Source organism: Akebia trifoliata, chromosome 5 (genome assembly GCF_017979445.1).
Source record: "Akebia trifoliata isolate Shusen 1 chromosome 5, ASM1797944v1, whole genome shotgun sequence".
Taxonomy (NCBI): domain Eukaryota; kingdom Viridiplantae; phylum Streptophyta; class Magnoliopsida; order Ranunculales; family Lardizabalaceae; genus Akebia; species Akebia trifoliata.
Window position 1 is genome coordinate 12,462,592 of NC_141379.1, and position 14,867 is coordinate 12,477,458.

Below are 14,867 nucleotides of genomic sequence, written 5' to 3' on the forward strand. Positions count from 1 at the left end.
TATTCTTTCAACGATAAGCATTGTAAGTAGACGAGTGTGTAGTTTATCCATTTCAGATTAATAGAAGAGTGAGGTCCCAATAAACTTAAAGCTTACAGATCGAGAAAACAAAACAATCAAAATACTGAAAGTCAAAATGAAAGGTAATTCCTCCCACCCAAATATGATACTTAAACAAGCTTCATAGTCTAACATAGGTATGACCTCTCTGATATGGCATCCCCAAAATAATATTCAAGAACTGAGCATCATTTTGAAAATAGTTTAAATAATACATAAAAGAATCATAATAATAATGCATTATGTGATGGCATATAATCATTGTTAATATTTTGTGGTGAGGAAACTAAAAAATAAAAAATTGTTGCCACAAGAGTCCGTTTAGTGTAAAATTTGACATGTGCCTGATGTGGGTAATTCATCCTTTTAACAGAATCTAACCAATATTGCCATCCAAGCTGAAGAGGGGGCAAAGAACTAGATGCTTCAGTCTCCTCCAAACCTATACACAATTTGTAGATACTAGAAATTTGAAATTTTCCATTCATTAGATGGTCCACTATGAAACAAAATGTGAGAATCCCATAGGAGAGTATCCAAAAATGGATCATGGTTCATTCTTGCCAAGTGTTTATGTAATGACCTGAAAATCCTAAAATGTATCTAGAGGAAAGAATTTTAGATCCGTGCATTGATTTAAAAGTATGGATTCTTAAATTTTAATATTTGAGGAGAATTAACTTCACCAATAGATTTAGAAGGATCAAGAAACATACTTTAGCATGTAAGCACGCCTAAATCTAAAGTCGATTGAAAAAGTTATTAATCCTCGAGTTTCGCATTAGATATATTCCCAATAGGTAAACGACACTTTAGAGACGTAATTTGAGGAAAACGATCATGCCATTAGATTCTTATCGAAAAATCACCCGAAATAGAGTATAAGTTTGTCCAATTCAGCATTCGGGAAAAACAATTCCCAAAATGACAAGTATGTCCCAACTTAAGTTATTCTCCTCTCCAAACAAATCTCAATTATTTTTCCTCGATATTTGAAATTCAGATCTACGCCAAACGAAAACGATCCGAGCTTAGCCGCAAGAAGAAAAGTTGTTCCTCTCTCCGAAGGTTACGCATGGACACAAAGAAATCCGATTTTCGCTGGAAGAAAAATTTAGAGATTGGCCGGAGGCGATTTTATACTCCGTTCAACCATTGAATATAGCTTGAGGTAGGTTGCCTTCCCTTCTACCTTCTAGTTATGCTATAATTTCATAGAAAATCCATGCGATCGTCGATAAATCGATCGTTTTATTAAGTTTATACATATTTGAACGATTTGAATCATGTTTACATGCTTATTTATGATTGATTTTAGTTCATTTGATGTAATATAAGCATTTAATAGTTGGTATAATATTTGGATCGATTTTGGTTAAGTTTTGACGAAAAATCAACAATTCGGAAAGTACCCAAATGTTAAGTTTGGTTCTAATTTTTTTTGTATTGCTTCCATATAGTATGTATACCCATTTCCTACCTTTATTTCATTAAAAATAGTTAAGTATTACTTTAAGTTCTTTAATAAATAAATAAATAAATAACCCGTTTTAAATTTCAACTTTGAAAAATCATTTTTTCAACACTTGGCCAAATTTTCACAGATTTCCAGCTTTTACGTCTTATGGTTTTATCTTTGTTTCCGAGTCTTTCGACTCAACCAAAACCATCGAATGGAATTGGTTGATGCTCTATGAATTTCGAATTACTTTAAAGGTGAAATTATTTTGATAGATATGTAGGAAATTAGATGATAGATTGATCGATTTAATTGATGGATAGATAGAGAGAATATATGTTCTCGATTGATTGATGAGACAGTGCCTCCAATTCTACGTAGTGACCATGTCACGTAAAACGTGATAGATAGATAGAGGGATGAGATGGTTGATGGATGGAAATGACAGATAACTGTCACTGGAAGGCACTACCAGACTTTATTGTATTTTTGATTAAAAGAAATGATATATTATATACAAAATAAACTATTTTGTTTACCAGTAAAGGTTTGTAAAAAACCCATAAAGAGTTACGCGTTGTTGTGTATCCGGAAGCGGCGAGTCAATCTAGGATAGCGCTAGATGTCATATGCTCTTCGGTACTATGGGATACCTTAGAGCATATTACAGCTTATGAGATCCGAGAATTTCTCCTACTTATTTCGTGGGGAACGTTGTGTTTAAAGGCGATCTCTGTATAGTGTAGAGGTAGGCGGGGTTCACATGCATTGCTTCTTGATACGTTTCGACGCAGGGGTCTCCTGGGCTAGTTATTGATCACTTTTAGTTTGTAATCGTCAAACGGTCGACTTCACCGTTACTTAAACTCAGTATTGGGTTCTTGGTCAACGACCAGTTTGAGCCGGATAAATGATCATCCAACCGTGGTATGCTAGACCGGCCACAAAATCAAATTATAACGATGGGATTCCACATCGACGGTTAAGTTTGGAATATCGTATTGCCATAGCCGAGGCGGTTATATCGGCATGTTCCTCTGCTCTCTTATCGATTACACCATCGTGTTCTTATTATGTATATTTTCCTTATTTTGTAATGATTGATAGATGTTTTCATTTAAAATATGCATATGCTACTTTAAATGATTGAAAATGATAGATTAAAGTTATTATAACTGTTTACTAAGTATGTTTAGATATTTATTGTATGTTACATTATGAAAACTTGCATCATTTAATTGTTCTGATGATTACTCGTGCATGTATGACTCACTGTTAGAACGGCGTTAATCCTGCTAAATAACATTCCCTTGTTACTCACCCTATTCTTCACGTTTTAGATTATTCAGTTCTTGAGGAGCTGTTATTTGAGGAGTCTTTTGAGGAGGTCCCCGAGGAGGATCAGATTGATGTCTTGCCGCCGCCATGTCTTTGAGGACTAGTAGAAGATTCTAGCAGTTTTTGGTTGTAGATAAGAAACATGTTAGTCTTAGAAATTTTTATAATTACATATATTATGAGACTGAGGATTTGGATGATATCAGTATTTGATGATTGTTTCCGCTTACTCTAGATTCTCGTATAGATGTTAGTTAAATGTTTATTCCACTACGTATATTGTCTTTCCATAAGTATTAGTATTTGTGAATGTTCTATCAGGTTGTGTGATTGATTACCTTACACCTCGAGATTCTGATTGATGAATCATAGGGATTCGTGTTGAGATTTCGGGGCGTGACAGTTTATAAAGTGAACTAACAAAGAATTTACCAGTTTGAGTTCCAAGTCCTAACTTTCACACCAAGAAAAGAGGAATGAAGATCAACCATGATAATTCTATCAACAAGAATGGGTAGAACATCAAATGAATATATTGATTCACACGCTTCTGCTACGTCAAGTGGTATCAAAGATCTTCCTAAGATCCACAAAAGACAGCTAGTGAAGGTGATCCCATCATCCCTCCCTCAATTCCCTTTATAATTCAACCCCTGAAAACCCTTCTAGAGAGGTCGAATTTCCCCAAAATCAAAACTCTACCCACTATTTTAATCTTACTCAAATTGCATCACATGTTCCCCAAAACCCTAAAACCTATCCTCCACCACCATCCCATAAAAACCTTTCCAATAATCCACTTTCCCACCCCAAACACCTAGCCAAATCCACAATTAGGCCAATTCAACTATGTTGCAACCCTCACACAAGCCCCTACACCTCCACCTTGTGGCCCCACCACTACAACCCTCTTACACGCTTGTTCAACCCTCTCAAACCCTTCCCCGTCCTCCTACACCTTTCCATAAAAATTCCCAACACTCGATATCCTCCCAATATCAACATTCAACAATATATTTTGATTTTCTCGGTGAAAACAAACTCCATCCCACCTAAATCCATCAAGTCAAATATCGATTTAAGACGAACATCCACAATTCAATGACCTTCTCCACATCAAGGATTTCCTTGATTGGTTGTATAATGTGGAACATTTCTTAGAGTATAAGTACAAGTGCTTCAAATCTAATGAAGGAAATTTGGTGATGGTCTACATTAGCAAGGATCGTTTTCCAATGGGCACCTACAAGGCTACATCAAGACTAAGTTGAGAAAGATAGGTCTACTCCACATCCTCAAAAAAATCAGCGAGAATGCTTACACTACAGACTTACTAGAAGACATGCATATTTGTCCTTATTATCCTGATGATGGAGTTTTTTTATCAGCACTGAACTCAGGGATGTATTCATTTCAAGAACTGGGGCCTGATGTAGGAGATCTATAATTCTAGTTAGAGAGTTTAAGTAGTTTCCTAATTCTAATAGGATTTATGTCAAGTTTCTAGTTCTAGTAGGATTTATATTTTTTAGTTCTAACACGATTTATATTTCGTAGTTACTTCAAAAGTATTATGTGTTTAGGCTATAATTATAAGTAATTAGAAGTGTCCAAATTGAATAATAATAGGTTTAGAAAGTTGTTATTATGTTATAAATAAATTAGACAAGTCAATTTTAAATATTTTAGAAGATTTATAAGTTGTTATGATGAAATTACCTATATAAGGTGCTTCAAAAACGAATTTTAATATATATTGGGGCAAAATCAACAGACCACTATAACACCCAAGCTTTTTGTCCTATATGGGTTAGAAGTTTTAGAATGGGCTGATGTTTTGTGAGGATGATCTTTATGGTGAGGAGATCACCATTACAAAAAAATCAGCTCATTCTAAAACTTCTAACCCTAGTTTACAAGTTGAAGAATCGTGGACCATCAATTTCTAGTGTTAATTTGTAAACCACTTTTGATGGGGGCGGAAATTTTGGAATGAGCTGATTTTTTGTGAGGATGATCTCTATGGTGAGGAGATCACCATTACAAAAAAATCAGCTCATTCTAAAACTTCTAACCCTAGTTTACAAGTTGAAGAATCGTGGACCATCAATTTCTAGTGTTAATTTGTAAACCACTTTTGATGGGGGCGGAAATTTTGGAATGAGCTGATTTTTGGTAAGAAAGATCTCATTATAGAGATCATCTTCACCAAAAATCAGCCCATTCTGAAACTTCTAACCCTAGTTTACAAGTTGAAGAATCATAGATCGTCCATTTTTTGTGATGATGGTCTCTATTGTAAGATCATCCTCACCACAAATCAGCCAATTCCAAAACTTCTAATCCACATAGGACAAAAGGTGTGGGTTTTTTTGTCGGATGGTGATCATTTCCCAAATAGATATATACACGGGACGACAAGATAACCAACTTGTTTTGTCTTACGAGTGGGTTAGAAGTTTCGAAATGGGCTGATGTTTTGTGAGGATGATCTTTATGGTGAGGAGATCATCCTCACTAAAAATCAGTCCATTCTGAAACATCTAACCCCAATTCACAAGTTGAAGAATCATAGATCGTCCATTTTTTGTGATGATGGTCTCTATTGTAAGATCATCCTCACCACAAATCAGCCAATTCCAAAACTTCTAATCCACATAGGACAAAAGGTGTGGGTTTTTTTGTCGGATGGTGATCATTTCCCAAATAGATATATACACGGGACGACAAGATAACCAACTTGTTTTGTCTTACGAGTGGGTTAGAAGTTTCGAAATGAGCTGATTTTTTGTGAGGATGATCTCTATGGTGAGGAGATCACCATTACAAAAAAATCAGCTCATTCTAAAACTTCTAACCCTAGTTTACAAGTTGAAGAATCGTGGACCATCAATTTCTAGTGTTAATTTGTAAACCACTTTTGATGGGGGCGGAAATTTTGGAATGAGCTGATTTTTGGTAAGAAAGATCTCATTATAGAGATCATCTTCACCAAAAATCAGCCCATTCTGAAACTTCTAACCCTAGCTAAAGTGGTTTACAAAAAAGCTTTGGCTATCTTGTTGTCCCTGGAACCCGAACCTATATATCAATTCAATTCTCTTTTAGTTAATTTCTAGTTCTTTGCGTTATCTTCTTCAAGCTATTACCTACTTATCAAATTAATCTATTGATTCACATGTTTCTACTACATCACTTGATGTCTGTACATCCAACCATTTGCCAAAGTGGAGATGAGGAAAAGATGAGCAAGAATAATGGGAACATTGTCGCATGTCAAGTGATAGATATCTTTGAAATTTTAGGAAGCTGGATACTTGGGATTATTTGACCAACCCTATGGTTTAGATTGACTCTAGGGTGAAGGGTTTACCAAAAAAGATTTTTGTTTGAAGGAAAAAAATGTGAAGTTTGAGAAGGACCTTTAGTTGTCAATATTGAAAAAAGTAACGTCTTTAGAGATTTAAAGTTGAATATAGCTCATCCATTGAAGAGCATGAGTAGAGCTGAGTGAGCTTTTATCCCCCTCCCTATTCATTATTCGATCGATCGCACCTGGCTTGGAGGTCTTCAAGTTAGAAGTCATGTTTTGAGAAGTATTCATTGGCAGCTTTGTGTGGTTGAACAGCCATTTTTAGTAATTTCAAAGCAAGTTTATTTCCTCCATCTTATTTCCTATTTTCTCCATTTAAGATTGATTTTTTTGGTTTAATTTTGAGCGAATTTTCCTAATACAAAAAACAGAGCTAATTGACTAACCGCAACTGCAAATTAAGTACAACAATTAATTGAACCAGTATTAAGCACATGTACACCAATAACAAAATCCACATGGGCAGTTGACACATAGGTATAAAAAATTAATCGTGAACAGGGGTGGATCCAGGATTTTCTTGTAGTGGGGGCAAACTATAGTTCATGAAACAGTTGAGAAGAGCTTGAAGATGAATGGTTTTAAGGAGAAATTTAGAGGTTTTTGATTGGAAGTTTCTGAAAATGATATTTAGGATATTTCCAATTAGTCTATGAGAGAAGGCCCAGTCAAGAGGAAATGTCATCTTCAAAAAGTTGAAGGTGTGCGGTGGGAGAATGGGAGGGAGGTGGGGGAGTGGGGGCAAATGGGGCAAGGAATTAGTAGAATACACAATGGTATTTCAAAGTTCTATGGGGCAATTGCCCCCACTGTCTCCTTACTAGCTCCACCACTGATCATGAATATGCAACCCATGAACACTTGCAGATCAACGTAAACACTTGCAAATCAATCTCAAAGGAGTACAAATTTCCATTGTGCCAATCTGAGATAACTATATAAGAAGAATTCCAGTTAATTCTTTTGCACAAAAATATCACTTTTCCAGTTAATTCAATATAGGCAACACCAAATCACAAAAACATGGGTTAAGTTTTCCCAACAAAGCAAAGATGAGATTTAGATAAGTGAAATACCCACTAACCTAGCATGACTTGCTGGGGTTGAGAAACAAAAAAAGAAGGAATGACTGAAACTAGCTGACCAATGGGTCATATAAACACCACAGGACAGTTACCTCTAAATTCAGAATTAGTTCCAAGAAGTTGACAGATGGCCAGAAATACCAAAGCCAGTTCCAAGAAGTTGACAGATGGCCAGAAATACCAAAGCCATTATGTCAAATTTAACAAAATATCCATAAAACATTCTAAACTGAGAGTTTACACATGTTTCAGTCCGTTATCTACACTGATTAACTGATGTAAAGCCAAAGAAACAACTAGTTGTTTCACCCTGTGGTTTGCACAGAACACAATTTTTAAAAGGTCCTACACCAACCTAACTGGGGGGCTAGTCCTTTCTGACTCTTAACTTCTATGTTTTTCTTTAGGAGTGTTTATTGGGCTCCAAGAAATATGCATTGTACTGGACAAATCATTATAAACAAAGGCATTATACCCTCCCAACATCATATCCAGCAAAGATTCTGTGCATCTTCACATCTGTGTGAATGCAATCAAGGAAATGAAAAGCATTTAGAGACATCTTATCATGCCTGCCAGCATATCTAACATCATTTCAACACACTTCACCTCATAAATGAATATCTTGAGTGGAACCAACTTCCACCGAAGAGAATGACATAATTTCTTGATATCAAGGTTAAAACAGCTCCATCACTAAATGCATGATGCCAAGAAAAGTCCATTGAGTAATTAACCACCTAAGTTGGTAGTGTTCTCACTGTCACTAGTTTCCTTAAATTAAAACCATCATCTCGAGTGGATGTCCATAGAGACCTTATGAACTATTCCAGCGGAAAAGGAAGTTGTTTTTCACCAACCCTTCCTTCTCTATGTCTCCACCGAAGAATATTTAATATAAGGTTATTCATATAAAGGTAAAGAAATTCTTTAACCATATACAGTCAAAGGCAGTCAATAAGATGATGTCAGACAGTCAAAATGTGCAACCATAAATCTCCTAAGCACTAGGTTAGTAGGGTGAGGCTAAAAATGAAACTTTTGAATAACTGTATACCATTTCTACCTGTTGAATGACTTTGATCTCCTAAGCATCCACTTGCAATAAATATGCCCTGCCACAAAAGATTAACATATTGATTGAATATATAAAAAAGAGGAAATGTGCCTTCCAAACTTAACATTGAATATATGATTGGGACCTTTGAGAGTCATGATTGGATATATAAAGAAGAGGAAATGTGCCTTCTTTTTTACTTAAAATTGAATATATGATTGCAACCTTCGGGATTCATATTTTGGCCAAATTAGCCATGCCGTAAGTTAATAATAATATTTTAATTATGTGCCCATGATGTTAAGCAGAATAAAATACTCTAAAAAGGATACCGTATTATAGTACCTGCTGGCGTGCCCGTTGAAGCTCTTGCTCTAGTTGGTTAAGCTTTAGGCGGCTATTTTCCAGCTGCTGAACATAAGCCTACCCAAAACCAAAGCATATAAATGGTCCAATGCATCTCATTCACTGAACTAAATATATAAATCATGAAGGAAAAAAGTGGCAGCAAATTCTTAATATACAAACTAATATTCAAAGATCTCTTTCAAATTTCAGCTCCAGACCATTAGACGTAGTATTGTGTGTGGCTTTGATTTGGCAACCAAGTCGTAGAAGGAATTGTGGGAAAAAAAAAAAGGAGAGCACATTTGGTAGGTGGAAGGTGGGATTGCAATTCAAGACGACACCATGGATTAGTTGTTCAATAATCAATCCACATTAAGATCACCCCAAATGATTAGAACTCCCTATCCTTGTATGACTAGGGAGCTTGGTCAGGAGTTCCTTTATAAATAAGAGGTGATGGAAAAGTTATGTAGTATAAGACAAGAGCTGAAAAAAAAGGGTTTTGAGAGCCAAGAAAAGGTGTTATCTTGTAATGCTCTAGAAGGAAAATGCTGAACCGAATTCATTTGACACTGTGCTGATGTGGCAGAGTACAGAGAACCATAGATTTTCTTTTTCTTGTATCTGGAGGAAAAAATCTATGGTTTTCTGTACACTGCCACATCAGCGCAGTGTTGAAGGAAGTCAGTTTAGAACGATACTTTCTTGAAGTTCTCAATTCATGCCCATGGATGTAACCTTAGCAGCGGACCACTTATGTTTGATGCTTCTTTGTGTGGTTGCTTCTGTTACCACAACTTCTCTGTATTGGTTGCTAATGTTCTTTCTTGTGACTCTTTGGGATTATTTCATTATGTTGGGACCATGGTACAAAATACCATTTTATTTAGCTACGTTTTGGCTAGCATCTCAGTATTTCAAATTACCGGAACAAAGCAATGCAAATTGATCCAATTTGCATGTTTGTTTTCAATAAGTACAGTTTTTTATTATCAGTGCAATAAGAATGTATTTCATCACTATTGGTTTCATGGAAAATTTCAACCAGGCCATGCAAAGAATTGTGTTTGGGCCACATGTCATGTTGAGATAGTGCGAAGGCCATGCCCATCATATGATGAGGGCAATCTATACCATGTCGACTAATACTCATTGCACTACAATTTTATGACTCCCCCAACTTCACCAAAACACACTTGGCTCCCACTATCATTAAAGTCCTTGGCACCTCTTGAATGACACACTGATGACACCACACAACAAAGGTGGTTCTAACTAGACTAAGGTTGGAAGGCCACAAGGAAAAACCACATTAAGCATCCACGACATAGACGTGCATAGCACACATCGCCATATAGATGCCTAAGAGACAAAAGGAGACATAACCACTAAATACGAGCTACCTACCAAGAGATGGCAGCTATCATCCTTAGTTGAACACTCGAACATGGTTATGGACCCAGTCCAATAGCATGTTTCTGGCAGGACTATGGCACTGAAATTACTCTATCCAAGGGGACGGTCATGAATGGGCAACCCAGCCTCACCACTCTCCCAGGTACATAGAGGGCCCATCTCCAAAGAAGGGGAGTTCAACTTCTCTCCCACCATTATGACCACTACTTCGGCCTTGCAACTTCGGCCACCATGGCTAACTCCACAAGGACCCTTCAATACAGAAACCCTCTATGTGGAATGAGACCTTAGTACATGCTAACACCATTGTATTGTGTTCGCATTCTCCTCACCTTCTCGCCAAACCTTATACTCCCTCCTTTACAAACAGAATCGTACAACCATGGACTTGGTTTAGGTATTCCACCGGGGCCACCTCTCTTACTTAGCAACTCTCACATTCCACTTGGTGTCTCATGCTAGCAAAACACCAACAACTCTTCCACTCACTTGTCTTAATTCTTGGTCTGCTTCATGTTTAATCTAATCTGTTTGCATTCACCCAATCATGGCCTTAGATCATTCCTGACTTTCACCCCTCACCCAATAACATTGATTTAGACTCCTTTTCACCATGCACCCAACATTAAAAGAAATTTGCGGCACCCCACACAACTATCATGTAGGTTTTATATATGAGCCGAGAACTTCTAAACCAATCATTATAAAAGAGGAGATGCACATTAATAAGCCAGATAAATAGGAGCACTGCTTACACATGTGGAACTAACAGAGATATCATTGGATCAAAAGCAATAAAAAGAGTGTAAGATTTAAAAGTGCAGGCAATGGCCATACAAACATGACATGTATGTCAAAATAAACAATAAAAATCTTGATGTAAGAGGAAGAATCAAATTATCTTGCAAATTGTACTAAGACGAAGAGAGGTCAGTGAAAAAAAAAATCTCACTTTCTTCCTTAGTCTACTCTTCCGTGCAGCTTCACGATTTTGAGCAAGCCTACGAAGTGACTGCAAAGAAGTAAAAAAAACACATACACACACACACACAACAGTTCAATCTCTACCATCAGATCAAGGGTGGATCCGGGGGGGGGTCAAGAATGTAGTGCTGGATTGTTGATGTGGTAATCCATTTGAGCAAAACCACCACCCTTAGTAAGACTTAAAATCTTACCATGTTAGTAAGGGAAGTTTTTCCCTTAAAGATAAGGTTAAATGTATTAGAAATAATTTACCATATAAATTAAATATCTTGTAGACAGATTTGGGAGGAAAAATTAAGGGTTTTTAAGTTAAAGATTAAAGATTAGGGTATATAGGTCATTTAGAATTAATCTGTAAGAGAAGACCAATGGGGGCATCTCATCAATTTGAAAATATAGTGATAAATCTGTAAGTAAATCCTGGATCCGCCCCTGCCTCAGATTGAATCAAATGTATGACGTTAAAGGCAAGAATAGAACCTTATTGTCTCCTTTCTTGCCATTTGACCTGTCCATGGAATCCACAGACACAAGTGCTCCATGATGAACACCTTGAAACTAAAACAGGTTAAAACTAATATCAAGATTTCCAACTTTGAAAGCATTTTCATAAATATGATAACCTACACATATCAATCGAAGCGCATACCAATTGAAATCTAAGTCCACTGTTAAAAATCACAAGATAATAATGAGATATACAACTAGAATGTCTGAATCACAAACACTATGCTCAAAACATAATCGTATTTCATCTGGATTTTATCCTCAAGGAGATTAAAATTAAAATCAAGACATAAAGCATTTTCATAAATATAAAAAGAACCAACAAATGCATACATGAATGTAGCAAGCTACACTACACGGATTAATCGAATCACATATAAGTCCTAATTATTTTAAAAAAAAAAAAAAATCACAATATAATGATTCTATTAAAAACTAAGCTCAAAACATCAACAACGGTGTGATAAGATTCACCTGGATTTTATCCTCCATGTCGATATCGGTAGAAGTATCAGTCTGTTGACTGGTGTCCGCCATGCCGGATTCCCCCCAATTCTCGAAATGTCCGTTCCCCACTGAAGTAGGGAGGGGCATTATCATCCCCTTTTGAAAAGAAAAGAACCCTGAATCCACTCCAGTAACTGGAGAAGTTATTTCCGAATTGTTTATATTCTGTTTTAAAAATAAATGAAGGATCAAAATAACAGCCAAATGCCCTATCAAACTTTGAATCACAGAAAGATAAAACAATGAGAGGTTTTTACCGTATTTAAGCCCCCAAATTGTGATGGAGAATCAATGGCAACGCTACTCGACTTCAAACTGAAAATCTGACCTGCAAAAGAAATGATAAATAATCAAATCCAAGAAATCAAACTCATTGAGAAGATAAATAAAAAGTCATACTTGGACTCAAATTAACGTCCTCTTCGTGATGATAACCAGTAGATTGTTCGAGCTCTCCAAGATCATAAAACTTAAATTGGTTGCGACTGCTTGAATCTCCACTGAATCATTTTAAAACACAATATACATAAACAGAAAGAACAAAATGAGAGCAGACCACTAAATCACAAAGAATTTGAGTAAGAGAGAGAAAAGTACATGAAGCTCTGCATTTCTACTCTCTCTCTCTCTCTTTCTCTCTGTGTGGTAAAAAAAGAACTAACGGCAGGAGAACTCTCAATCCTTCTTCTTCGTCATTGTTTTTGACTGTTGTGGTTGTTGTTGTTGGAGTTTGTTGAATAATTAATCGATTATTATTATTATTATGATGATGATGTATAGGTAAAGCAGGAAGACGACGAAATCTGAAATCTGGTTCGACAGGATAGCGTATCAGTACGGCTTCTCTCTTATTTAAGACAAGTTTTATTGTTATCTGACTTCGGATTTTAGTTTCCCAAGACGAGACGAGACAGTCTCTCTATTAACTCTTTCTCTCACACGCAACGCAACGCAACTCTCTCTCTCTCTCTCTCTCTCTCTGAAAAAGGCAGATGGGATGGTGATGATATGATGGAAAAGGTTGATGCAGTCTCTGCTTCTCCAATCCTCAGGCTTTACCGGCCAAATCGCGGAGCTTATACGACAGAACTTGACGTACGCTTTGTATTTTCTTTGCTTATCAATTCAACCTTCTCTTCCCTCTCTCTTACTTTTAATATACTGTAGCTTAAATAGGCAATGTTGGAGAAGGAAAAAAAAGTCTTGTGATTACTCTGGCTGAGTTGGACTCAATGATAACTTCGAATCCCATAAACTGTAACGGTCCGTCGGTTGTTTGTGTTCGATATCCACTATGAGGAACGGCTCCTCGAGACCACCCAATGAGGGCTTACTTACTATGTGTGATGTATGGGCGTTGCAAGTGCTTGGGAGGGACACAAATACCTTGGTCCAAATCTTGGCTGAGTCGATCCCATTGGTAGAACGTAAGTTTGGATATCGACATTAAAAAAAGATAAATTTATCAAAACTTGCACGAAATATGGATTATTTATCAAATCGATAAACTATAGCAATTATTTTCTAAAATAGTAATTTACTGTTTTCGAAAATATTTGTTTATCTAATGATAAGAACAATAAAATCATCTGTTTTATCGAAAATACCCTTTTTAATTTTCATTGAAATTATCAAGAAATCATTTTCTCCTCTTTCACATTTCTATCTTTTTCTCATTTCTATTTGGATTTTCCATCGAATAAATTACAGAGCTCGAAGGAGTTGAAGTTGAGGTATACAACTCTCTCTCTCTCTTTCTCTCTCTCTCTCTCTCTCTCTTTCTTTCCGTTGTGAAAAATCGTGAAAAACTTGCATCGAAACTGTTTGTGTCTGTGTTTTGGGGTATTCAAACCCTAAATTATAAATTGAATTAGGTACAATTAAGATTTTAATTTTTAGAAGGTTTAGGATCGATGAAAATTTCATCATTATAAGATTTAATAACTAATTTTCTAGATTGATTTAGATTTGTTTGGATTTTATGTTTGGATAATGTCAACCATAGAAGGACTTCTTGGTTCTCTAGAGTTGCATTAGATTTTTTTCAATGTTTAAAGAAATACAATGATATTTTTTCATTATTTAGTTTTATTGAAATTAAATTGTTGAAATTTAGTAGAATTTTAGAAGATATATTTTTCTCATGAGTTAGAATTGCAATTTTTAATGTCTTAGAGCTTGATTATCGTGTTGCATTTAATGTATTCAATGTATTGCATCTTAAAGGTTCAATAGAATATGTACCATTTTATCCATGTATTTTTATAGATTTCCCATTTGATCACAAATAATCTCATTCTTAATATGAAAATATCATACGCAAGAATAATTTAATAAATAGATAAAAAAAGATTTCGTTGATATGTTTTCACGATGAAGAGATTGTAGACCCATTTGACAGATTTAAATACAATGGTAAATGCAAGAATAAGTATGTTGGACGTGATATTTTATTTAAAATATTAATTGACATGATGTATGAAGTCATCACATGTAGTCAAGATGAGATTGTTTTGAAGTTAAAATACTTATATACCCCTCCATTCGATGAGATAGATATAGAAAACGATGTAGACGTTAAAAAGATATTATTTGGAGTACTGAAAGATTCCCAAACCATATACATTTTTATTACGAAATCTTGACTTCTTGTTGAAATGGAAAATGATATCAACAGTATGCATGCACAAAATATGTTTGAAAATACGTATGAGACATCATGAACTCATA

General features: G+C 35.7%; 1 protein-coding gene across 3 annotated transcripts in view; it reads right to left on the bottom strand.

The window, feature by feature from the left end:
* The window catches only part of LOC147401496 (transcription factor HBP-1b(c38)-like), a 30,917-nt gene extending 17,396 nt beyond the window's left edge, over positions 1 to 13,521 (bottom strand). The window contains exons 1-8 of one of the 3 annotated variants that reach the window (XM_086442806.1): positions 12,735 to 13,518; positions 12,537 to 12,637; positions 12,395 to 12,465; positions 12,105 to 12,302; positions 11,604 to 11,681; positions 11,089 to 11,148; positions 8,718 to 8,795; positions 8,373 to 8,430 (exon numbers count right to left, since the gene is read on the bottom strand). In XM_086442806.1, coding sequence (XP_086298932.1) covers positions 8,373 to 8,430; positions 8,718 to 8,795; positions 11,089 to 11,148; positions 11,604 to 11,681; positions 12,105 to 12,302; positions 12,395 to 12,465; positions 12,537 to 12,637; positions 12,735 to 12,748 — 658 coding nt within the window. In that variant the 5' untranslated portion in view covers positions 12,749 to 13,518. Of the gene's footprint in view, positions 1 to 8,372; positions 8,431 to 8,717; positions 8,796 to 11,088; positions 11,149 to 11,603; positions 11,682 to 12,104; positions 12,303 to 12,394; positions 12,466 to 12,536; positions 12,638 to 12,734 lie in introns of all 3 variants that reach the window. The other 2 variants (XM_086442807.1, XM_086442808.1) reach the window with 2 other exon arrangements.
* Positions 13,522 to 14,867: the final 1,346 nt, after the last annotated feature.